We start from the raw sequence: 27,286 nt of genomic DNA on the forward strand, positions 1-27,286 counted from the left end.
AACTAAGAAACAGGATGGCGCACACTTACCTCAAGAGCATCTGGCAGACTTTGCAGGATGTCACCCGAGTAAAGGTGTGCATCTTGAAGTCATGGAAATTGGAGTCCGCATGGTCCGGCCTTATGTTAGATCTATAAAAAGGATAAAACGTCACTTCCCAAAGGCAGTTTCACAACAAAACAGCAGACTAGTCATCTAAAACCTAAATTAATGAGAATGGCATTGGGCAGGTATCTGATTCAAACCAAAAAGGCTATTACATACGCAATGCTTTCTAAGCTGGAAGTATGCTACCCATTAAAATATGCACCAAAATCTGGTTGTATGGGAACCAGCAGCATAATCGTCCTCAGAATGGACTGTTCCCAGAGAACTTTCCAGAAGACACTTGGGTCAGCTTGTCTGGAAACAAACCAACCCTGCTGGAAATCAATGCTGTGTGACCATTTGCCTTTCCCAGACATGGCGGACATGTCACTGAAATGTGAACTATCAGGCCAGAGTGGGAGAGAGGGGGCTTCTCTGCCTGAGCTTAACTCGGGCTAGACTCTGAAGGTGTCTACAAAAAGGAATAATTGTATAGAAAGTTTTGAAACAAAGTATCAGTCTGATCATAAAAACTTCTTCCTGCACAAAAAATTCACCACAATCCAGATAAAAACTAAAAACTGTTTCTCATCATTTCTATTTTTGCTTCATTTATATTACACACATACACAACAAAAATTAATTGACATTCACACACTAATATTCATTGTGCAAATACTCTGTGTCAGATCTCAGGACAACCATGCGGTGCTCATTATTGCATTTAATTATGGCAACTGCTAATAATATTACAAGCAGGGAAACTGAGGCTTACTCTAATGTGAAGGAAATGGGAGCATCGGGGACACCTGCCAGGCCTGTACTCTTAGCCACGGAAGCTGTACTAAATGCAGGAAATCAGCAATATTCACGTTAAAAGAACTGGATTTTTGTGTTTAGCGGGTAGATTGGAAACAGTTTAATTAGTCAGTTCTACTGGACTGGCATAGATTATCCTTCATTTAGCAATATTACTGAAGAAAGCAGGAAAACTACAATAGGATACGTGAAAAATGACTACAAATCAGGGGTCCATCTAGAAAGCTAAGACAATGCACTTCAAGATGTTACACACAATTTGAGAGATTGTAGGAAAAGTCTGAGATAATGATGAGCTAGGATTTCCCCTCTTATAGAATACAGCAACTCGCAACCACACAGAGCCTCGGCGTAATGAAGCATAACGCAGGTGGGCAACCAGGCATCAATCTCCGAGGTACCAAGAGGAGCCTCATGAAAAAACATTCACAAAGGCAATTGGAGTAGCAGGCAGTGAAGCAGAAGTGTCAGAGGGGTCAGCCTTCCAATCCATCTGCTGAATATGAGCGTGCTAAAAATGAAATCAAATATCAGCGCCATCTGGGATTTCTCTGCTCTGTGCTTCTGGTGACCTCGCTTTTGAGGAAAATGTCCCATGGTGTGCTGAAAAGGGTGGCCATTTCCACAGAAACGTGTTGCTGATTAAAAATTACAGGACTCTTCTCCGGGTAAGGAGGAGTCGAGAGAAGAATCTATAAACAAAACTCTCTTCAGTTTTTTTCAGAAAACATTTGATCCCTGAGCCCGTAAGGCTGTGCATCGAAAAGAGCATCAAAATCCATTTCCTCAGTCAGGGAAGGCTGCTGTTCATTTTCCTCTCAGCATCAGGGAGGTGCACTTGTGGATGAATTGTCAAAAGCAGTTTCAGTCCCAGGAACGTGAAGAATCCATCAGCCTGAAGATTTCAAATAAAGGTAGGTCTCCTTCAGGCAGAAACTTGCATACATGGGCCCCAAGAATTTAATTAACTCCAGAAGTCAGCCACAGACATAGGTGGAACACCCTTCTCATGGGGTCAAACCAACCTCTGCATGGAGTTGTGTCTGGATCAATTAATCAACTCACTGGGAATAAACTGACTTTTCAGAAGACAAAAAGTTGCAAGGAGAATCAAAACACACTAAGAGGTTTTAAAGAAACCTTGGTGTGGAACGGGGCCATCAAAGAAGGAGGTACCCTTCTCCGAAAGGAGGAGAGAACTTCCACTTTGACTATGACCCTATCGGAATAAGATCAGAGTCAGCGAACTCTAAAGGCTTCCATAGCCCTGGCAACTCATGACTAGAGCCTAGGGAGATTACTGACGCCATGAACAGGAGTGTCAAATTGTTAAGTCAGCAACAGGAGTCACTGTGTACTTACACCCCATGTGGGATCTGTCCCTAATATGTCGTCTAAAGCGAAGTGATGCTATAACTAGTACTGAAACAGTATTTTTATACTTTGCATTTCTGTGTGGGCACAAACTGATGAGGTCTTTACTAATTATATACTGAATTGATCTTCTGTATATAAAGAGAATTGGAAATGAAAAAAAACAACCTGGTGTTAAAATGGAAATGGCATAGAAAATTAATTAATTTGAAAAAAAATTATGTAGGATCTCTGTCTTTAATGTGCTGTACATTGCTATTTAATGCTATAATTAGTAATCCAATGGTAGTTTTTTCACTTTATGTTGCTATATGGGCAAAATGTTGAAATCTTTACCTAATATATACTAAACTGATCTTCTGTATATAAAGAGAATTGAAAATGAATCTTTACATGAATGGAAGGGGAAAGGGAGCGGGAAAGGGGAGGGTTGTGGGCGGGAGGGAAGTTGTGGGAGGGGGGAAGCCATTGTAACCCATAAGCTATACTTTGGAAATTTATATTCATTAAATAAAAGTTTAATAAAAAAAAAAAGAAAAAAAAAAAAGAAACCTGGTGTGGCATAATAGATTAAGCCACCGTCTAGGATGCCTGCAACCCATATGGGTGACGGTTCTAGCCTGGAAATGCCCATTGTCCTTCAGACCAGGAATCTGCATGTTACTATTCCAGGGCAATAAGAAGTAGTGTCACTCAGGAGGGAACATGCAAGAAAAACCCAGTAGATTAGCTGAAGTCATCTCAAGTGCTACCTGTCGAGAGATGTTGACACACATGGCCTGTAGCCTGTGAGGACGCAGAATTCAAAGACAGTAAACTGGCTGGATAAGAATGGTTAGGAAGGTAGCCTGGAGCAGAAGCAGACGAGAAACATCAGGATTATATACTAGGGAAAACACAGGCACAAAAAAGCAGAGCCAGTGTTGTGGTGTAGCAGGTAAAGCCACCACCTGTGATGCCCATGTCAAATATGGTGCCGGTTTGTGTCCCAGTAGCTCCACTTCTGATCCAACCCTCTCCTAATAGGCCTGAGAAGAGCAGTGAAAGATGACCCAAGTGCTTGGGCCCCTGTCACCCATGTGGGAAACCTGGATGAAACTCCAGGCTCCAGGCTTTCGCCTGCCCCAGCCCTGGCTCTTGTGGCCATCTGGGGAATGAACCAGCAGATGGAAGGCCTCTCTCTCTCTCTCTCTCTCTCTGCCTCTCCTTCTCTGTGTAATTCTTTCAAATAAATAAATAAATCTTAAAAAAAAAAAAAAACGCACAGAAACACACACACAGCTGTGGTTCCTACAGAGAGAAACCTCTTGTAGTGAGGTAAGAGTCGCCACAGTGAGACAATTTCAGGCTGAGTTCCCTGCAGAGGACAACTGAAGAACCATTCTCCACATGTGCATTTCCAACTAGACATTCATTTTCTCTTAACCATTGCTCTGGTCCAATTTCTCCTCCTCTGAAAATATGACCACTTTCTCTCTTTTCAACCTTAAAAATACCTTCACCAAATCTCAGGTATCCGTCTGTCTGTATCTCTTTCTCTCTGTCCCTCCCTCCTGCTCTGTTCTATTTCTCAAGATAGCCCCAACTCAGACACTCTAACATGTTGCATAGATTAGTGGACCAGTCCCCCGAGGAGGAGATGGGAATAGCACAAGTCAGATGTGTCCTCCACTAACTCTGTCCAGTCCTGAAAGAAATCTTCACACACCATTAGAAGTACATGCGTGTATGTACACCTCCACGTGCCTGTACGGTACTTAAGGGCAGGGCAGTGCCTTCTACTGAGTTCATCCCGTCTTTGTAGTCACCACTTTCCTCTAGGAAAATTATCTGCTAGATATTTATGGCTGCTGGAAGCCAGAAAAATATTATATTGTAGCATTTTCTTCACTTGTTTTCCAAAGACTGACCTTTGCCACAGTATCAGGTGGAAAGATGGAGGAAGAAGGGATAAAGATAGTTACTAGGTCAAAAACTTTTACCTCCCATAGGGAAGAAAAATGTAGAAAAACATAATGATTATCTGGAATACAACTAGATGTTATAAATTATATTTATTTACCTATATCCTCTCTTCTTTGGGAGAAAATATTAACTTTCATACAGGTACGATAATACCACTCATAAAGATATTTCAGTAGTACAAGAATGTAGCTGGTTAGTAACACAGCCATGATTTTCACAGCCTGCTTTCAAAATCAAAAGTTTTTCTATTTAACCATATACTTTAATTCCTGAAATCACTTTAATAATACAATTTAAGAATACAGTAATCAAATAATTACAAGACAAAATGATCAATCATCATGATCGATTACAAAAGAAATAAGATAACTCATGATATCACAGTATTAACATTTCTATATAAGTATATAAAATAGTTTATTTCATCATATTGTATTGAAAGTGAAGGTGAGAGACCTGGAAGCAGGTGTAGATGCTTGGGAAAAAAATCGGTCTGCAGGCAAGTCTTTTTTGTGTACCAAAAATACACAGATATAGATATACACCTACAATTATAAGTGTGGGTCACCAAAATTCAGAAAATAAACATTTTGGCCAAATAAATGTCAAATACATATCATTTCACTGTGTGTATCTTTCAAGAAAATCTGAACAATCTTCATTTTTGTATTATTCTAAAAGTATTTTCACAACTCACAATTTAACAAGATGGAAACATTTCTTCTTGCGTCCTTCTAGTAACACTATTTTAACTAGAAGTAAATTACTATAAGCTGGGGTCAGCACTGTGGTGCAGTAGGCTAAGACTCCACCTGCGGTGCTGGCATCCCATATAGGCACTGGTTCATGTCCTGGCTGCTCCTCTTCTAATACAGGTCTTTGCTTGTGGCCTGGGCAAGCAGCGGAGGATGGCCCAAGTACTTGGGTCTCTGTACCTTTGTGGGAGACCTGGAAGAAGCTCATGGCCCCTGGCCAGTTCTAGCTGTTGTATCCATTTGGGGAGTGAACCAGTGGATGAAAGACCTTTCTCTCTGTCTCTCCCTCTCTCTGTAACGTTACCTCTCAAATAAATAAATAAAATCTTTTTTTTAAATTACTATAAGCAATAGTTCTTAAAATTTTCCCAAAGTAAGGTTTTAAAATTACTTAAAGAATGTAGATTCTTTATTATTTTCAAGATTCTTAGGAATTAAAAGATGAATATATTCTGAAAGAGCTTTGCAGTGTACAGTATTCTGGGTTTACAGGTTTTTTTTTTTTCTTTTAAGACTTGACTATGTTTCTCCATTGATTCCCAGCCTGTAGGGTTTATGATAAGAAATAAGCTGATAGTTTAATTGGCAATCTTCTGAACGTAATCCAGTGTTTCTTTCATCTACATTTTAGAATCTTTTATGTTTTACTGTTGAAAGTCTGAGTACAATCTGTGGTGACGAATATCTTTTCTCTCTTAGGAGCTCTATGTGCCTTGTGTACTTGGGCATCCCATTCTTTCTCCAAATTAGGCAAGTTTCCTGTAACTATTTCAATGAATAGGCCTTCTAACCCATTTTCTTTTTCCAAATCTTCAGGAACTCTTAAGACCTGTTATGATATGTTGCTCAATAGTAGTTCATAAATCTAGAGCATTCTTTTTAATTATTCTTATTTATTTATTTGGTCTGACTGAAAAATTTCCAAAGACTTGTCTTCTAGCTTGGATATTTTTTTTCTTCTGCCTGAACAAGTCTGTTTTTAGCGTTTTCCACTGTATTTTTATTTGACATATTGAATTCCTTTCTAATATTTCAGTTTGATTTCTCTTCAAAATCTCAATTTCAGGGGAAAATTTTTCTGCCATGTCATGTATGAATTTCTTTTTTAAAAAAGATTGATTTTACTTAAACGGTGGAGTTACAGAGAAGGAGACAGGGGGAGGAGGGGTTAAACAAACTACACCATGTTAGATATTTAAGAGGTGTTTTCAAATACATGATTCTTAAAATTTATAGAAGGCATTGGACTTTCTGGTAAATGTTTTCTTAAGTTGTTATCTAATGGTTGAAACTGTTTGCTAAGTATTCATGTGATATTGCTATTGTCAGCAAGCGATCTAGGACTTGCTCCCTCATTTCTCTATTCTAAGCCCAACTTGTTCTTTCTCTATTCTCTTCAAGGTAGGAAACTAATTCTATTATGAAGGAATCTGTAGGACACACAATTTAATCTTTAGACCTTATAAAAGAGATGGCTAACATTTTTCTGTAATAGCATAGCCAAAATAAGAACTCAAATAATAATCTCATAGCTAGATTCACTTCGCCATCAGCCAAGTGTACAGTAAGTAGAAAAAACCTCCCTTTCAGACCAAAGGGAAAGAAAGTTTTAAAGTGAGAATATAATTTTCCTCATGGGCATTGTCTACCTTAGAAAAACGACTACAGAACATGCCTGTGACTATAGACTTGTAGTTCAGGCCACCGAAGATTAGAGATGGGACACGGGCACTCCCTTGACTTGCATCCTCTGGTCTGCTTTAACACAAACCAGGAGGAAAATAAAGCTAGGCATCAGAAGCAATGGGTGGCAGGCCTATTAATGGCTGGTCTGTACAGTGATCTGCCCTCAAGGAGACCCAACAGGCCAGTCCACTGCAGTGGCTTTCAATGTGGTAAGCCTGGGCTTCAGCAGAAGTCAGCTTGTGAAGAGCCCTGGCAGCTCTGCCAAGAGTTGGATCACTGGAAATGGACCTGCCCTGGAGTCGAAGGATGCCCAGGTCAGAGCCACAGATCTTATTGGCTCTAAGCTGAAAAGCCCTTCACTCAGCCCAACTTCCAAAATGACCACTGCAGCTGAGGGGACAGCCACGTAGGGTCAGCAACATTGCAGGCAGAACTGTAAATTTCTTGCTAGAGATGCCACCTGCCTTTACCTGGCCAGCTCTCCTCCTAGGCCAGCCAAGTAATGAAAGTCAACAGAGTGCCTTCCCCTAGGAGGTTCACACCTCCCTTAGGATGTACCCCATGTGAAGAGATAGATAGGTCTGGGCCTCTTAACTTACAAGGCCTAAAGCCCACCAGATTATTATCAAGCCCCTTCTATCAGGTTCTATTTGCCTCTCAATTAGAAAAATTACTTGTAGCTTAGACAGCACCTTTCTTAGCTCCTCTAATAATGAATCTGTCCTTTGTTCTAGACCCTGTCTAGCGCACTTGGGCCTCATTCCTTTGTAATCATAACCTCTACTCTACCACCAATGGCTCCACTCCCAACCTGTGTGTACTGATGGTCCTCTTCCCCACTTAATGCTGTATAATTGTTCAAACCTGGTAAATGCCACTCTTAGGATCATTGGTTACTATCCTCACTCTGTCTTTTATGACCTTGTCTAAATATGATCAGAGTCGGCAAACTTGGAAGGCTTCCATAGCCTTGGCAACTCATGACGAGAGCCTAGGGTGGTTACTGGCACCATAAACTAGAGTGTCAATTTGTTGGGTCAACAACAGGAGCCACTGTGCACTTGCTCCTCATGTGGGATCTCTGTCCTTAATGTGCCGTACATTTTGATTTAATGCTATAACTAGTACTCAAACAGTATGTTTCATTTTGTGTTTCTATATGGGTGCAAACTGTTGAAATATTTATACTAAATTGATCTTCTGTATATAAAGAGAATTGAAAATGAATCTTGATGCAAATGGAAGGGGAGAGGGAGCAGGAGAAGGGAGGGTTGTGGGTGGGAGGGAAGTTATGGGAGGGGGAAGCCATTGTAATCCATAAGCTGTACACTGGAAATTTATATTCATTAAATAAAAGTTTAAAAAAAAAAGAAGAAAAAAAAAGATTGATTTTACTTAAACGGTGGAGTTACAGAGAAGGAGACAGGGGGAGGAGGGGAGAGAGAGGGAGGGAGGCAAAGAGAGAGAGAGACAGACAGATCTTCCACCCACTGGTTCTCTCCCCAAATTTCCACAATGGCTGGAGCTTGGTGGGTCTGAAGCCAGGAGCTTATTCCAGATCTCTCACAGGGGTGCATGACCTGGGCCATCTTCCATTGCTTTCCCAAGCACATTAGCAGGGAGTTGGATTAGAAGTGGAACAGCTGGGACTAGAACCAGTACCTATATGGGATGCTGGCGCTGTAGGCAGTGGTTTAACCCCCTATGCCACAGCGCTGGCCCCTGTATGAATTTCTTTAACTTGTGAATTTTCTTCTCGTTGCTTCTGAGTAATCATATGATCAATGTTTTGAATTCATTTTCAGGCATGTGATTAATCTCTACGTCTTCACATTCTAATGTTGAAGTGTTGTGTCCTTTGGGGAAATTATGTTGTCTTCCTTATTATTGTTTCTTGAATTTCTGCATTTATTTTTAGGCATTTGTAGAAATATTCATTGGTTTTCTCCTCTGATAGCTTTTATCTTTGAATTATGCCTCTGTGGCTTAGTGGAGTGTCTGCTCTTTCAGTGAATAACCAGAGGTGTCTGCTGGGTGTGGCCAAGGAGCTCTGGTCAGTCCTCCAGGGTGGGATGAGTATCCAGGATGATACCTCAGTTAGGCCTGATAGATCTCTATTGTCAACTGTGGGCAGGGTTGGATCACTTCTGCTGGCATAATCACACCCTCAAGTCTTGTCTTTCAAGGTGATCAATGCCTAGTGTTAGCCCACAGTGGGTGCACCACTCACCCACACTCTTGCATGAACTGCACAGAGGATCTGTGCAGTCCTCAGTGTGAGCATGGATCCTGCTGCAATGACCCACCCTAGCCCATCAGAGAGCTCTGAGTCTCTGGCACTGTACACAGTGATTGCCCGGAGACCCAGCTATACCCTGCACCCCATCTACACAGTCACAGACTTCCCACAGTCTCAGCACACAAGGCTCCCAGTCACAGGGTGAGGAGGATCTGCTCCACCCTTCCATGGAGAGAGCAGACTTGTTCCCAGAACAAGCTGCCTGGGGGTGCTCTAAGGCCCGGAGCCTGTGATATGTTGAGATGCTGGGAGCAACTCACAGTCCTATGTGAGTGTTTAGCCCCCTGCTGATTACCCCAGCAAGACTCAAAGTATGTGGGTAATGTATATTTTTCCCTCTAGTAAAATCCCTGGATCACATGCATGCACAAGAGCCACCATAGCTGCAATTGGTGTCAAAATGGTCCCTTCTCTCTACACCTCTTTGACATATGTCAAGGACAGAAGACCACAGCCCTGCTCCACAGAAACAATTCAACAGGGGGTCTTTCAGGACCTATTCCATCTATCTATCATCACTAAAGTATTCGTCATACCCTAAAGTCAGGTACCAAGTTTTGGCCAAATATCTTTTAAATTTAAGAATCAATTCTTCTACACATTAAAATTGCATGTAGATAACGTAAACATTTTGACAAATCTTCAAATACTAGCTTTAGAGGTAGCAGGCCTTATAAATTAGAAGTCCTAAAACAAATAAAAGGCTATTATTATCTTAATATATGCTAGCTTATGTAAATCATTTCTCCTTCAAATCTGTGAGCCAAAGGAGGCCAATATCAAGATTGGCAAGCACCATCCCTAACATGGTCCCCAACATATAGGGCTGACCACTGAGCTGGCTGGACCACGGGTCTAACTTACTACATTATTTCTCATTCCTTTAGAATTACTAATTAAACTTTCTAGACTCTCAGAATATCCTACCCAGGTTGTTTCTGACAACCCACAAGCTCTTCTAAAGTTTCCAGTTCTGATAAAGCATTCTTAAACCTAGCAAAATCCTAGCTAAAACCTCAATCAAGGATTAGAAACTGATGAGTAAAATGTATCAGTGTGTTAGCTATATAATAAACTTCCAATAAAAAAAAAAAAAACCTCAAGATGAGACTGATCATTTTACATCGCAAATTTAGACTCTCCTGTAAGATACAGCTTTAACGGACTCATTTAAATGGTGTTTTTCCATTTTGTTAACATGAAAATTTCCAAAATAGAATCCAAATATTAATTTTGAAAATATTCTATATTATTAAATTAAATCCATTAAGTAGAGATTGAATAAGTACAGAAATATATTCACATAATCTTTCAGTAAGTGATCCCAAATCCTTATTTATTTTTCACAATTTGTTCCCATAACACTACAGCATATTAATTACACTGATTATTTGAAAGTGGAAAGAAAATGAAATAAAGGTCCTGCAAAAACTAAGCTAAAACAAACAAACAAACCAGTTCAAAGGAACATCCTTCATCTACTCCTAAGGATTCATAAAAGGAATAAAAACAACAAAAGGATTTATAAATCACAATCAAATCTTGTTCCTTATATTCGATATCACATAGCGTTTTAGCCAGGAAAATGAATAAAAACTTTCAAAAAATCTCTAAAAATAACATAATCTTGACTCTGGAAAACAGTATTTTCTTATATATTATATACCTCTATTTAATTCAACATTCACATTTTAGTAATTTTAAATATACATCCATCACTGTATTTTGATGATATGGCGAAGAAATTATTAAATGAAAAGTAAAGTCTGCTAATTCTACAGCAAATTTAAAGTGGAAAAAAATGTCACTCTCTGTAATTTGGGTATATATCTTTTACAAACTTGATGTATGGCTTTGGCATGTAACTTTTTTTTTTTTTTTGAGATTTATTTATTTGAAAGGCATAGGTAGAAAGAGAGGTCTTCCATACACTGGTTCACTCCCCCAAATGGTCTCAATGGCTGGAGCTGGGCCAATCCGAAGCCAGGAGCCAGGAGCTTCTTCCAGGTCTCCCACACAGGTGCAGGAGTCCAAGGATTTGGGCCATCTTCTACTGCTTTCCCAGGACATAGCAGAGAGCTGGATTGGAAGTGGAGCAGCTGGAACTTGAACGGGTTTGGCATATAACTTACTATTCATATTTCAGTTTCTTCAGCAATAAAATAATTCTGCCACTCCTGTTATAGAAGCTGACATCCAAAAAAAAAAAAAAAAAAGTGACATCCAGGAGTGACAGAAAAATAAGTGGCTCTGTTTGTTGTTACCTGTTCTACCTACTATTCAAATTTATCATGAAGTAAGGACATATACATGTACAATTGTATAATTAAATTTCATTGCTCCCACAACAAAAATCTTATCTGTTATTGTTTCTGCAACCAAAGTGACAAACATTCTCTAGAAAAATCCAGAGATGTAGAGTGATGTAAGTGAGGACACAGCCATCACCATATTTTGAATCAATGGGAATAAATGCTTTTCTTGTATAAAACACATAATAAACATGTTACGATTTCTCTTTGCTTATAAAACAGTTTATCCTGTCACACATTCAACAAGCCAAATGCTTACTATGTGCCAGTCTATTTTTTAACACTGGAATTACAATAGTGAATTTATGTGGCCCAAAAAATCACAGAACTCTGGTTAATCCTGACAATATTGCTTTGCCTCAATTATTCCATTAAGATACCCTGTTCACCCTCTTCAGAGAGGGAGACAGAGAGACATGAGAGGGTAGAGAGAACACACAAGTAAGCACACATGTGGGAGAGGAGAAAGAGATGTGTCAAAGTGCAGGCTTTAAAAAAAACAAACTTACATTGGATCAGCCACTCCAGATAAGCAACAGGTTCTACAGAATTTGGATTTTTTTTTATCCTCTGGTCCAAAAAATCTGTATCATAATTCAAACACTGAAGATAATATGAATTAGGAATGCTGAGCTGGCATAGTGAATTTAGGTTGCTGCAGCACATTTTAAATTATATCCAGTAATATGAAGTTGGCTGTTGAATTAATGTGTTTTAGAAGCACATGGAGATTGAGACGATACTGTTACAAGGCAATATTAAGGAACAAAAGGAGGAAATCTGATAGGTAAGCTGACAAGTCTGGAAGGCTTTCCCTTTCAAATTCTTTAAGGATTATGTTTGGAAAGGTTAATCAACATCCCATCCCTTGCATACAAAGTCTGTTTTACACTAAACCTGTGTACAAAAGTTCAGTATGCACTGAACGGGATTCTTTTATCTCTCCCCCACCGGAGAGAAACAGAGAGAGAGAGAGAAAGAGAGAGAATATGTATTTTAATAGAAGAATTGGGGACAAGCAATACTGTCCAAATTAAATGTAGATCTATGATTGCTGGAGCTAGATAAATTTGATACAAATTGAGGCTACTATCATCTGTGAAAACCAAAAATCACTCTTCAGGAAAACCAAAAACTTTAAAATTTTAAATATATTCCGTAAAAGAAAAGGCATATTTGTTATAAACATGATTGTGGCCAGTTAGTAAAGGTGTTTTAAAAAGTGGTTTGTTAACAGTCTAGGCCCAATGGGACTTGGAGGCTATGAAGGCTGTGAAGATAACTGTCCTCTACCAACTTGCCATAAATTTGCAGAGACGAGACAAATATACATCAATTTGTGCAAAAGGTGAGAACTTGAATGGGACTTCGACAGCCATGTGGCAAGCTATGCACAAAAACTGTTTTTGGTTAGTGGGGACAAAAACACACAACAACCAGTGAATCCAGGAGGTAAGGTATAAAGGGATAGGTATCTATCCCATACTGAAAATAGGCAGGCAATGCATCGTATTTGAGTTTTAGAGTGAGACAGAAGGGACCAATACAGTGAGAGTACTGGGGCCTACACTGTGGCGTAGCAGGTAGAGCTGTAGTCTGTGGTGCTGGTTTGTGTCCCGGCTGCTCCACTTCCAATCCAGCTCCCTGCTAATGGCCTGGGAAAAGCAGCAGAAGATGGCCTAGGCACTTGGACCCTGCCACCCATGTGGGAGACCCTGATGAAGCTCCTGGCTTCGGCCTGGGTCAGTGCTAGCTGTTGTGGCCCTCTGCAGGAGTGAACCAGTGGATGGAAGATCTTTCTATCTCTCTCTCTGTAACTCTTTAAAAGAAAATTGGCTGGCATCACGGCTCACTAGGCTAATCCTCTGCCTGCGGCACAGGCACCCCAGATTCTAGTCCCAGTTGGGGCGCCGGATTCTGTCGCGGTTGCCCCTCTTCCAGGCCAGCTCTCTGCTGTGGCCCGGGAGGGCAGTGTAGGATGGCCCAAGTGCTTGGGCCCTGCACCCACATGGGAGACCAGGAGAAGCACCTAGCTCCTGGCTTCAGATTGGCGCAGCATGCTGGCCGTAGTGACCATTTGTGGGGTGAACCAACGGAAGGAAGACCTTTCTCTCTGTCTCTGTCACTAACTCTGCCTGTCAAAGCAAAAAAAAAAAAAAAAAAAAAAGTAAATTAATTAATAAAACACCATAATTATGTCATGATTTTAAAAAGGGTGAGAGGGGCTGGCACTGTGGTGCAGCGGGTTAACGCCCTGGCCTGAAGCGCTGGCATCCCATATGGTTCAAGACCATATGGGATGGTTCAAGACCCGGCTGCTCCACTTCCAATCCAGATCTCTGCTATGGCCTGGGAAAGCAGCGGAAAATGCCCAAGTCCTTGGGCCCCTGCACCCGCATGGGAGACCTGGAAGAAGCTCCTGGCTCCGGATAGGTGCAGCTCTGGCCATTGCAGCCAACTGGGGAGTCAACCAACAGATGGAAGGCCTCTCTCTCTCTCTGCCTCTCCTCTCGCTGTGTAACTCTTTCAAATAAATAAATAAATCTTAAAAAAAAAAAAAAAAGAGTGAGCATATTAGGGTGAGAAAGAAGGGGTCAGTGTCTAAATGTGTCAGCAGGACACAGCAGAGGCTTATTCACACTCAACAGGTTGAGTGCTGATAGCCAGAGTTCTAAGGTGGACGAACAAAGCATCAGGGGCCGTGCTTGAAGACTAGGTTTAGGCACAAGAATTGGATCAGGGAAAACAGGAAATTAACAAAAGTCAAACTTGGACGTGTGGCAGGGGAAGTGGAGGGATGTCCATCAACAGAATAATTAGGTTAGGGTGTTTGACCACATGCTATGGCTAATACTGTATGTCTTTCTTAGTATTACAGAATTTCTTAGAGCAGGGATGGGATGCTAAGGGTGGACAGAGAGGAGCCAGTAACTCTGACCAGGGTGTAGAATCACTGGGAAGTTTTACATGTGGACTGCAAGGAATGGATAAAAAGCACCAAGAAAGCAACACATCCTCATGTACAGAACCAGTACATACAACCTAGCAGACACAAGGTGCCACAGGGCTGGGTGAGGAAGAAAACGGGGCTTAAAGCAGCAGAGAGACACGTCTCACCTTTAAGGAGAGACACATGGTAAAAGCTGAGATTTCTGCTCCACAGCAGGTGAGCAGAAACAGACACAGATGCACATCTCTCCCCATAAAGGAAAGCACAACTACTCCTGTCACAATATCAGGATTACTTTAGAGGGGCTGGTGCTGTGGCATAGGCATGTGGGTAAAGCTGCCGCCTGTGGTGCTGGCATCCCATACGGAGGCTGGTTCGTGTCTAGATTGCTCCACTTCTGATCCTATAGCTCTCTGCTATGGCCTGGGAAAACGGTGGAGGATGTCCCAAGTCCTTGGGCCCCTGCATCCACATGCAAGACCAGAAGGCTGCTCCTGGCTCCTGGTTTCGGATTGGCACAGCTCCAGCCATTGCAGCCACCTGGGAGTGAACCAGTAGATGGAAGACCTCTCTCTACTTCTCTTTCTCTATGGCTCTGCCTCTCTGTAACTCTGCCTTTCAAATAAGTAAAAAATCTTAAAAATAAAAAGATAGCGGAGGATGGCCCAAGTGCTTGGGCCCCTGCACCCACATGGGAGACCAGGAGAAGGCACCTGGCTCCTGGCTTCAGATTGGTGTAGTTCTGGCCGTAGTGGCCATTTTTGGGGGTGAACCAATGGAAGGAAGACCTTTCTCTCTCTCTCACTGTCTAGCTCTATCTGTTAAATAAGTAAAAAATAAATAAAAAGATTACCTTAGAATACAGGAACTCAAAGCTTTTAAATGCTATTCCAACCCTGAAGAAAATCTGACATCAAACTACATATGCTAGCACAGGGATCTCAAGCCAAGCTATAGTTTCTTCCAGCACCAGAAGAATGACTGTGGGCCACAGCTCATTCAACCTGTTGCTTTATGTCTACATCAACAGAGAAGGAATATTTTGGCAATATTACTCCAATGCTGAATACAAATCTGAGATGGATTCATGACTGCAGGGCCAGCATTGTGGTGTAGTGATGCCGGCATCCCATATGGGCACAGGTTTGAGTGCTGGCCAATCTACTTTCAAGCCAGCTCCCTGCTAATGCACCTGAAGAAGCAGCAGAGGTTGGCCCAATCCTCAGGCCCCTGCACGCACATGGGAGACCCAGAGAAAGCTCCTGATTCCAGGCTTTGGTCTGGCCTGGCTCTGGTCTGGCCTGGCTCTGGCCATTGAGGCCATTTGGAGAGCGAAACAGAAGATGCAAGATTTCTTTCTATCTCTCCCTCTCTAACTCTGCCTTTCAAATAAACAAAAACAAATCTTCAAAAATAAAAAATAAAATGTCTTCCCAACAGATGAAGGGAAGTACTAGTTTTATTACCCAATATCACAGACCAGACACTTTGGGACTGGAAATGAACTTAAAACACTCTGGTAAGTTACTACCCGGGAGTCCAAAAAAACTGATGTCAAAAGGAGGTTTTCCTACAGCTGTTTTCTGCAGAGTCAGTCATATTTAAGAATTTCAGAATATGCAGATGGTCTAAGCACAGGCTCATTCTCCACCGTGAAGTATCAGATTGATCCTCTATTCCTGCTTTTCTGCTGAATGTTGGTTTTTCCCCCCTCAAAACTAATTACATTAGAGAAACTCAGAGTAAAATATTCTGCAAAGCACACTTTTCACACAATCCTTGTCAATGAACTTCAAATTGTCCTGTGATTTGGGATTCTCTATTCTATAGTCTCTATCCATTTTGAAATAATTTAAACTCCCAAATGAGGCAAAAGCATACAGAACAGTAAAACTCAAGTGGCTATTCCTAAAACAAAAATTGGAACAGTCTCACTGGCTTGAAATAGACACATGTGCCAGTCTATCAAAAAAAAAAAAAAAAAAAAGAAAAGAGAAAAGACAATATCATCCTCAAAAAATATTCTCCAGGTACACTAGCCAATGAACTTCAAAATAAAAAAGTAGTGCCTACTATGCTATCTCCAGACAATGTGCAATAAAAATATCGCTTTGCCCCTGACCTTGAAGTGCTATTCCCTGAATTAAAGAGGATTTGCTTGAGTCCACATAGCCTTCCAAGCCCCAACATCAGGGAAGGCTTAGTGATGACCAGGAGCACCTTCGAGAAGCTGTTGCTTCCTCAGAGAGCTCCCTTCTGAGCTTGCTTCTCCTCTGCCACAAGCATCATCCAACCACATTATGCCACGGCCCCCACGCTCAGGCCCCTGTCTGTGCCTGTGCTGCCTTGGTGCTCTGCAGGGCTCTCTCATCACACAACTTGTGCACACCCGGCAGTAAATGCTGCAGCCACCTGCACAGCTCTTGTGTAAGTTATCCACTGGCTGCCACTGCCCTCCACATGCACCTCTTGTCTTTCCCAATTTACACCCGGATACTCCTCCTGAGCCCGGCACCTTTCAGACTGCCAGCTCAGTGAAATAATAAGAAATATGTATATTTCTCTCCGCACCAATTCCTAACATAGAGCTCTTAAAACCCTTGTAGATGGAGGTGCAAGGAAATCTCTTCTTCTAGCAGCTGGTCTTTGACCCTGTGTCAGACAAAGCGCACCTAAGACCTTTGTAATTTCCAGGATGATAGAAGTATCTTTGTTCTTACAAGAAAACTTATGGTGGGCTCTGGATAGCCTCAGGATGGGGCCCAGTTGTAGAGGAACCAAACATGTGATTGATTAGAGATTTGGAACCTTCAGCACCTCTGACCTCCTGGGTCAATGATTTAATCACTCATGCAGATTTATGGAGGCCCCTATAGAAACCCAGAAGGACTGGGTTTAGAGAGCTTCCAGGTTGCTGAACACAGTGAGGTTCCCAAAGGGCAGTGCAGCTGGAAAGGTAGAGGAAGAGGCCATGGAAACCCCATGCCCTGTTCCACATACCCTACCCTATGCATCTCTTCCCTCTGGCTGTTCAACTGGGTCTTTTATAATACCCTTTACCATAAACTGGGGTCCATGTATCCTTCAGTTCTGTGAACCATCCTAGAACCTGAGGATGGGGTCATGAGAACTCACTTTACAGTGGAATTAAGAAGTGCAGGCAAAAATCTATTACTTGCAACTGGCTTCCAAAGTGGGAGGGGGGTGTCTTGTGAGACTGAGTCCTTATCCTATAGGCTGTGAGGCCAACTCCAAGCATACAGTACTCAAAGTGAATTGAATTATAGGTAGCCCAGTTAGGATTTGTTAGCACACTTCTTGGTGTGGCTGGAACCCCCTACACCACACTTTGGCACCAGAGGTGAAGTATTCTGTGTTGAGTAGTGTGTAAAAGTCAGAAACAAAACTTTGGTTTATTTCCTGTCCTCTACAGAATTGTTAACTTACTTTGATTTCTTGTTCTTCCTAAGAGCCTATCTTTTGGCCTTGTGCATTAGGACCTGTGGAAACAACCAAAGAAACCCTCAGCCTCGTACATCAACCCTGGACAGAACCCTGGGCCTGAACCTATCTGGGAGCAGACACTGAAACTCAACCTCAGCAATTTCTGAGTGCTCAGGACCTCCAGAGTATGCTGACAGTACTCTATGAGCATGTTCTCCTGCAACTCCACAATGACTCTACAAAATGTGTCATTATTTCTGTTTGCTGATTGCGATACTGTGGCTCAGAGAGCTGAAATGATTTTTCAAGCACTGCGAGACTGGAAAACCTCAGCATGATGATTCAAATGTTTGAATGTTACCTGTTGAATTGCAAAGTAAACATGTTCAGCCTCTATACTTTAACCTTGAATTTAATCAAGGGAGAACGTTTAGGGGTCTTGGTTCCTGGGATTTTTCACCTGGCACATCCCTGTGATAATGCCCAAAAAAGCCCTAACCCAGAAGAATATTCCCTAACAGGCTATGACCTTCTGCTTCGGTTTTATAGTCACACTAAATCCACTGAGCTGAGAGCCCAAACTGTAGGGTGTCTTCATTCTTACTACCCCACCCATTCCAATTCCCAGAAGGAGGAATTCAGTGCAACAAGGGGGTCTCAGGATGATGCTTTCAGTTTCTGAGGATTCCAAACAGCTTCATGGCCCAGTCTGCAAAATAGCAGACCCAACTCTCCTGGAACCTCAAAGAAGCAGTGGTACAATTAAAAATGGCAACCAGTCTTCATATGGAAAGAGGCCTGTTCCTTCCCAGCATGCAAAACAACTTGGGATCACGTCTCCACAGAGTGGTACCAACACTATCCCAGTGTTGTAAAATGAAAACAAACAACTATCTAATCAACATGGAACTGAAGGGAACGTCAAATTAGTTGCCACCCACAAGTATAATGGGCCCCACATTGTGGTAAAAACAAAACAAACATCCAATAGTCTTATTTTGTTTGAATGTTACAACAAACACTGTGAGGTAGAAATTCTCTTGCCATTTCATGATTTCCAAATTAAGGCTCCGAAAAGTCAAGCAACTTGCCAAGCTCACAGAGCAATTACTAGATTGGACTCTGACTTGATTCTTCTCCACTCCACAGTACTAACGAGTTTAGAAATAGTTATGTGGGTCACAAAGGGCAACAAAAATGTTTTAAATAGGAAAATTATATCTACAAAATAAACTTATCTTTTAATTCCATTTGTGTATTTGCTTACTAGATAAAATTCTGCCAACCATGTTGGGGAGGGGTGAGACCACAGACAGGGGTACTGACCACAGCAAACTGAGTGGGAGGGTCTGAAGAACTAAGAAAGTGACATAGGGAATGAAAAAAGGAATCAGAAATTAAAGACAAGCCAGCGCCGCAGCTCACTTGGCTAATCCTCTGCCTGTGGTGCCAGCACTCCAGGTTCTAGTCCCAGTTGGGGCGTGCCGGGTACTAGTCCTGGTTGCTCCTCTTCCAGTCCAGCTCTCTACTGTGGCCCAGGAAGGCAGTGGAGGATGGCCCAAGTGCTTGGGCCCTGTACCCGCATGGGAGACCAGGAGGAAGCACCTGGCTCCTGGCTTCGGATCAGCGCAGCGCACCGGCCGTAGTGGCCATTTCGGGGGTGAACCAGTGGAAGGAAGACCTTTCTCTTTGTCTAACTCTGCCTGTCAAAAAAAAAAAAAAAAAAAAAAAAAAGACAAACCAACGTGAGAGCAGTATGCCAGATTAGAAATAAACATTTTTTAGAGGTCAGCCTCGAAATAGTCAGTTGGGAGGCTTCAGGTGGCTAGCCTGACAGCAGGGAGACCAGTTAAGAAGCTAGAAGTAACCCATGAAGAAATTATAAAACCTTCCTCATATTTTCCCTGTCCTTAATGGGTTGAGCATGACTGGTACCGTCACAGGCAGGGCTGGAACCTCATGAACGGACTTGGAAAGAGCACTGATCCTGAACTGAGTTTTCTTTAAAATGTGGTGCCCTTAAACAGAAGCACGCAGCATAAAGCAAAGAGAATGCAGGAGGCATACCGCAGGAGGTACGAAAGATGCTCAGGGTTCACCTGCTTTTGCCCAAACCTCTAAGAAGCTGGTCACACCAGACACATTTCAATAGCTAATCAGAAGTCAATTCATGGTTTTCCTGAGTGACTGGCCATCACAAAAGAAGGTTTTAAGCCAACGGCAATATTTATTAACATGTTATTCCATTTACTGATGGCAACAAGGTAACCCTACCATCTTAGGAAGTATATATTTTTAAATAGAAATTCTGACATCTAAAATTTATGTTATTACCAAACAAAAGAAAAACATTAGACAAAAGAAAAAAATATGTAATAAAAGATTTTAATATTATGCTATCAATATGTCTATATCAAAAATAAATGATGTTGTGTGACAGTCTACCTTCAGGGATGTTGAAAAAAATCAATGACCTTTTTGAAATCTGAGCTCTAAAATTCGCAAAGTGCTTTTGGGTCAGATAAAGAAAAACACTTAAAGGAGCACACAAACAGATTAACAAATCAATCTATAAAAAGAAATAAAAAAGATACTGCTCACAGAAGATAAACAAATTACTTCAAAGTAAAATTTCCTTAAACTCCACCTGAGCCACCAGAAGTGCCCCAGAAAGGCTCTCTGGGCTCTGGTGTACATGCTCTGTGGACACTTGAGGTGGAGTGGTGCTGACCACTAATGGCCACTTGGGTCATTTCAGTTTTCCTAGTCATGTTACAATTGTGTGTGAAAATGCCATTGATTAATCAATTCTCTACATAATAAAGCTTTGGCTTCTTGTGTTTTTATTATCAAAAAGCTCTCTTACTAAAATCTAGTAAGTTTTCTGGATCACACATCATCTATATTTTTTCCAACAAGGGTTCACAGTTAATTTCTTTGGTTCACCATGATGATGCTTTTTATCAAATTAGCACTGATTATTAGCCATATTTCCTTTATTCAGATGTTGAAAGTAAGCCCTATCTTCATTTATAATAAAATGAATTGAACTAGTTTTGATTTTATTATCATTACATTTCCACAGATGGAATTGGCCTGCTTATTGAACTTCCCTCCTGCTTTACAGAATTGGTACACAAAGTTTAAAGCACAGCATCACCATCAGGGCATGAAAGTCTTAATCTTCTCCAGTGTGTATAATCACACACAAACATGTAAACCCACATATGTGTGAAGGTACTCTGGAAAGCTTACAGAAAACTGTAACTAAAAAAGGTATTTAGGTGTTAATTTTTTTCATGAAACATGTTTTCCACAGACTTTCTGAAGATCCCCATATGCATTGATTTCAATTTTTTTTTGTACCAAAACAAACTTATCTTTTCATTTTTCATGAACTTTCTAAAGTACCCTTGTATATACACACACTTATACAATTGGTTTAAAAAAAAATGTTGAATGTATCTTTTTTTTTTTTTTTTTTTTTTTTTTTTGACAGGCAGAGTGGACAGTGAGAGAGAGACAGAGAGAAAGGTCTTCCTTTTTTCCATTGTTCACCCCCCAATGGCCGCTGTGGCAGGTGCACCGCGCTGATCCGTAGCCAGGAGCCAGGTGTTTCTTTTGGTCTCTCTTGCAGGTGCAGGGCCCAAGCACTTAGGCCATCCTCCACTGCATTCCCGAGCCACAGCAGAGAGCTGGCCTGGAAGAGGAGCAACCAGGACAGAATCCGGCGCCCCAACCAGGACTAGAACCTGGGGTGCCGGCGACGCAGATGGAGGAATGTATCTTTGAGGACCAAGAGAGATCAGAAAAAAATTAAGTGTTGAGCAGAAATAAATGATGATTAGATTATAATGTTGGGGGTGTGTGTGTGTCACATTTAACTTTCACACTTTATCTTTGGCCATACAGGACAAAAGAGACCTCAAATATTTCTCAATTTCCTCTTCAACTGACGAATGAAGTTCCAAAGAAAAAAAGAGGCTTGCCTGAGAACCAAAGCAAGGGTGGGATGTGGGTCCTTTCTTACCTTCTTCTTCCTTGCCCGGCACTCTTTGAACTCCCCTAAAATGTCTTTTTCCATTCAGTTTCCTATTCTGTTTTTAGGATGTTGGGATATGATCTCCATAATTAAATCTTGAAATCTTTAAGCCTTCATTACTATTCATCATTAACAGTGTCCTCAGCTGCCTTGTATTTCATCCAAAATATTAAAAATATTTTAAGCATAAATTAATCATTAGGCATTTAACCTTCAAGCACCTTTATGAAATCAGGTTTATTGGCAATTTTACATAAATGTGAATTCTCACTTTCCAAATGAATTTAAAAACCAATTGCAAATAGTCTACTAATAAACACTTAAAATTAATATTTGACTATTTCCCCAACCAGCCAGGTTCATATTGTCAACCTACCTAGTATATTCAAAATGGCCAGCTAGCCATATTTTAAATTAAACATAAGCCCATGAGATTTAGCTTTTGTGGACCTGGCACATTTAGACTTGTGTCAATATCAAGAGTCAATACAAACCTAATACTAAGACACTCAATCTCTTACTTTGAAATTTTATAAAACCAAAGATTCCCTTAAAGCATCAATACCTTTTAGAGTCATTTTAAACCCCCCCAAACAAACTCAATCTAAGGAGAGTTTCATTATAATTGAATATGGAATTGCATGTTGGACTGTGCAAGACATTAAACAATTAAACAAGCAAGAAATTTAATTAAATTTCTAATTCACTTTGGATTTCACTGTATCCTGCAATTAGAAGGTTTCATGCTAGTATCAAATATTCAGGAGTCAGGAGTGCCCTGATGAAAGTAATCTGCAAAGTCAATAGCAGGCAGTATGTTAATGTCAAACAGATGGCAGAACAACAGGCCCTATTGCTAATATCTGGTTGGGTTTTACTCCTCTATTCCAAATCCACTGGCCCTTGGATAGAGGTTGGCAAAATTTCATGACAGGGATATAGGGAAATGAAGCAGATCCCATTACATGGGAAAGATACTCACTAATAAAAATTTTGCTTTGCGGGAAAAGTAATCACCAGGTATCAAAGGACCTAGAGCATAGCCTCACTTCTACCACCTGCTACCCCATGGCTGTGGGCAAGTGATTGTGTATATAAAGTTACCCAGGGTCTGAATGGGTATGAAGTCTGAGATCTTCTACCACATAGGCTTCCAAAATTGATCTATTTATAAGATAATGGAGGCAAGAAGCGGGTGGTGTTGCTCTTGACCTCAGTGATGCCTAATCTGGGAGCCTTTTTATTATACTGCCCTAAAGAAAAATCTTTGTGTGAATAATCTCCTGTGCACATATTATACAAAAATATGTGCATGTATAAATGCGTGTAACAGAACATGTCCTCAGATCAACTCTACTGTGTAAAAGGCCAAACACAGACTTCTTAGCCACTTAAATAGTCGAGTGCCACAGCAGAAAAACACCTAGCTAATGTAACCAGATACAAGTGTTTTAAGTCAAGAAACAATACAAGCCGAGATCTCAACTACAGAGGCTCAGAGTTGTCACCAGCTTCGTTTTAATCTTGATGCCCTCCTAACTTGAAGGACTCAAAGTTGTTTCTTATTCCTTATTCCTAGCCCTTAGGTTATGTGGGAAATCCCTTAGGTTGCTTTATGGTGTTTCTTCCAGTAAATCAAAGCCCTGCAAACAGTGTAATTTTTTTTCTCAGTCTGAAAGATGTCTAGGTCAGGATAATTGGAAAACTCAATTCAAACTCCTACCACAATTAAACAGGCAAGGCACAGTTTTGCCTTCGTAAACTACATGTGACCTCGGGTCTATCTTGTTATGTATGAAACACTACTTCCAAGCTATCTAGTTTTTAAAATGCACTGACAGCAACTGCTTTAATTTAAAATGCCAGTGTTCAATATGTCAAAGCTCAAATATTCTCTGGGAAGAAACTTCAGTGCATATATATTATTAATGTACTATCAGAGAACAGATCCCTGAGTTGATTCTGACCAACGAGTCATTAGTCAAAGACTATATAAAGCAAATCTGGTGTACGATAATAGATAAGAGGATTTTGTTGCTGGTTGCTCTTGCTATCCAAAGGAGGAGACACAATGAAAAAAAAAATGTTAGAAGACTGCAGTTTGGGGTTAGGAGATAGGAAACCTAAGCTTAATAAAACATCAGTTTTATTCCTCACCAGCCACCTGAGCAAAAAAGTCCTTGTAGAAAAGAATGGAAACCACAAGTCCCACACACAGTGACTGAGGGAGCATCAGTGCATCTCTGTCCCAGGATGAGCTCTGTGGCTTCGGCGGCTTACTCCCACTTCTGGCCCTTAGGTTTTTTATTTGCAAAAACAGAGATGAACTGGAGCCATTATAGAGTTTGTGAGGATTTAATGAGACACTATCAAAAGTATAACATTTTGCTCATAAAATAACATTAATGTCAGCAAATGTTAATTCTCTCAATGAATGGATGCAAGGAAGAACTGGAATATTTTTTGTTTGTTTGCCATAACATCAACAAATAATGTTTTTAGTAAAAACATATCAGTTTAGGACATTTGTGACTTTTGAAATCACTTTCATTTATTCAAAGAGCTGGCTTCTTTGTATAGACAGCAATGGTATAGATAAATACAAAGCTATGGAAAGGACAGAGCAATCAAGAACCACTAGCTACTGGGCTATCCGACCCAACTCTGGGACAGCTGATCCCAACTTTCCTAGAGAAAAATGTTCAGACGGAAGTCTGCCATTCTAGTAAGTGAAAACAGGTCAGACACACGGTGCCGACACCCACTTCAAATCTGGCTCCCCGGGAAGCAGCAGCTATTCAGCACTCAGTCCGGTTTATCCCAAAGGAGGATGAGGACAGCGTTATCACACTGTGTTCATACCTTCAGTGACTTATGGAATAAACACCCAATGCTACCTACATACTGGATGGAAACAAACACAAGTATTGATTTAGGACTCATCTTAATCCACCCTGATAACTGGCCAGGGCTTAGTCTCAGACAATGAGGATTTTTCTCTGCAATTTTTTACCTCTAAAAAGAGAGCCTAAAAGGACTAAAATTTCATTCTCTAAACGATGGATGAAAGAAAACACCAAGCCAAGGAAAATCAAAAGTTTGAATAAATCAAATCAAGTTCAGTCTTCTGATAAGATAAAGGGACTGGAAACCAGATATAAATTAACATGTAAATGAACATTTGATTTGCTTTAAGAAAAATCCTTGAAGCTCAAATCACTCTGACAAACTATTGTTAGTAATATGCACAATGTTGTCTATTTGATTTGGTAAAAATACCAACTCCTTGGAATCACTATATCACATGTGGAAAATATTTATTTAAATTCAAAATCATATTCTCATCTTGGACATGAACGTACCACACAAGAATATTTCTTATTTATAAAACAAACTGAGGGACACTTTCATCTTTTGAGAGCCACCATAGGTATTCTTGCCAAAAATGAGGCAGCATGGTGTGAAGGAAAAAGTCCATTGATATTCAAGTTCAGACTCTGCCACTTTGAACTGAAAAAAATGCACACAAAATACTTAGTTTCTCTTCTCTTTTCTGATTTGTTTTTCAAGGGATAATGCCCTGCTGAATCAAATGAAGTATTATCCAAAAACAGGAAATGGTACAATATTATAGAAGAATAGGAAATTATTGTTATATGCTACTAGGCTCTAAACATTCAAACATGAAGGAATTAAAATTAGGAACTTTTCTTCAAACACTGAGAATATTAAAGACTATGTACAGGGGCCGGTGCTATGTCGTAGCAGGTAAAGCCATTACCTGCAGTGCCAGCATCCCATAGGGGCACCCATTCGAGTCTCGGTGGTTCAACTTTCGATCTAGCTCTCTGCTGTGGCCTGGGAAAGCAGTGGAGGATGGCCTAAGCCCTTGGGACCCTGTGCCCACGTGGGAGACCCAAAGGAAGCTCCTGGCTCCTGGCTTTGGATCAGCTCAGCTTTGGCCATTGCGGCCAGTTGGAGAGTGAACCAGTGGATGGAAGACCTCTCTCTCTCTGCTTCTCCTTCTCTGTATAACTCTGACTTTCAAAAAATAAATAAATCTAAAAAAAAAAAAAAAGACTGTACAATCCAACCAAAAATTCAAAAATTTATTTCTAAACATGTCAAAAACATATGAAGTCTTACTTGATTTTTGTGGGGACAATAGTATGTAGAACTCATTGTATACCACCCATAATTTTGAATTAAAAATGAACATCTAATTTATCCACACCATCACCTGATTCTGATCAGCATTCATAAACTAGTGGTGAAAGAATATTCCTAAATTAAGTTTCTTTTCATTTTTTTTATCAACAGAAATTATATTTTAAGCAATTTTAAGTATGGACATGGAGGAATAACTATCTTCGAAAGGAGTCACACAGGGAATATGGTCAGACATGTCCTTTTGGGTCCAAGAAGTGGCATTAGCCAAGTTTTGCTTGAACTTATAGCCTTCAACTCATGATAAGTTTTCTACCGTGAGAACTAACCAAAGTTCCAGAGGCTGCTCTCAGAAAAAAAGCTATAAGAAGGGCTCAGACAGTGAGCAGCTGGAATAAAGGAACTTCAAATAGCTTATAAATTTGTCAAATAGTATATTTTGTGAACATTTTGATCATTATGAAATGCTATGCAGAATCTACAGGAAAAACACAACTAAAACAAATTAACTTTTCTAAATTACAAATCAGTGGTATATATATTTTCCCTAGTCTTTGAAGCAAAAGGCATATATTCTTTTTTTCCTAAAATTTATTGATATAATGTGAAAGGCAGAGCCATAGAGAGAGGGAGACCAAGAGAGAGAAGCAGAGACAGAGATACAGAGAGAGATATATCTTCCATCTGCTGGTTCACTCCCTAAACGGTTCCTACCACCGGGGCTGGGACAGGCTGAAACCAGGAGCTTCATTCAGGTGTCCACATGTGTGCAGGGGCCCAGGGACTTGGGCAATCTTCTATTGCTTTCCTAGCTACATCAGCAGAGAGATGGATGGGAAGTGGAGCAACCAGGGCACAAACCAGTGCCCACATGGAATGCTGGTGTTGTAGGCGGTGGTTTAACCTGCTAGGCCACAATGCTGGCCTCAAGGCATATATTTCTAATAACAAATTCCCTTTTCTAAAGGAAGAAAAAAAGTCATCAGCTGAAAATGTCTTTCTTTGATCCTTAAGGGCCAATAACTGAACATTTGTCCACCCGTACAGTACTTTCCTAGGTTGGAACTTCCAGTTCCACTTTCCTCACCTCAAAATAATATGTAGTATAAACCATTTCACTGCATCTTCCAAATTTTTACTACTTTGCATTAACATTATGCTGACTTGAAAATATAAGCCTTATTAAAATGTAAACTCCATATGAGAAGAGAACTTGTCTCATCATTACAGCAGGAGTCTTCAGAATGTTTACATGTTATCCTTTAATCCATTTTCCACAAACTTTATCAAGGACCCTCATACATCCTTGGTGCTTAGAACACTTCTTGATCATATAGGAGATGTTCAGTAAATACAGAAATGAAGACAGACATATGATATATACTC

The 27,286-nt window shown here is 40.6% G+C and overlaps 1 protein-coding gene across 1 annotated transcript in view; it reads right to left on the reverse strand.

Annotated features, from left to right (window-relative positions):
- VAV3 (vav guanine nucleotide exchange factor 3) overlaps positions 1 to 27,286 on the reverse strand; it is a 415,772-nt gene that overhangs the window by 139,367 nt on the left and 249,119 nt on the right. The window contains exon 16 of the mRNA XM_062191859.1: positions 30 to 131. Within this exon, the coding sequence (XP_062047843.1) occupies positions 30 to 131 (102 nt within the window). The remainder of the gene's footprint in view (positions 1 to 29; positions 132 to 27,286) is intronic.

Source organism: Lepus europaeus, chromosome 5 (assembly GCF_033115175.1).
Source record: "Lepus europaeus isolate LE1 chromosome 5, mLepTim1.pri, whole genome shotgun sequence".
NCBI classification, from domain to species: Eukaryota; Metazoa; Chordata; class Mammalia; order Lagomorpha; family Leporidae; genus Lepus; species Lepus europaeus.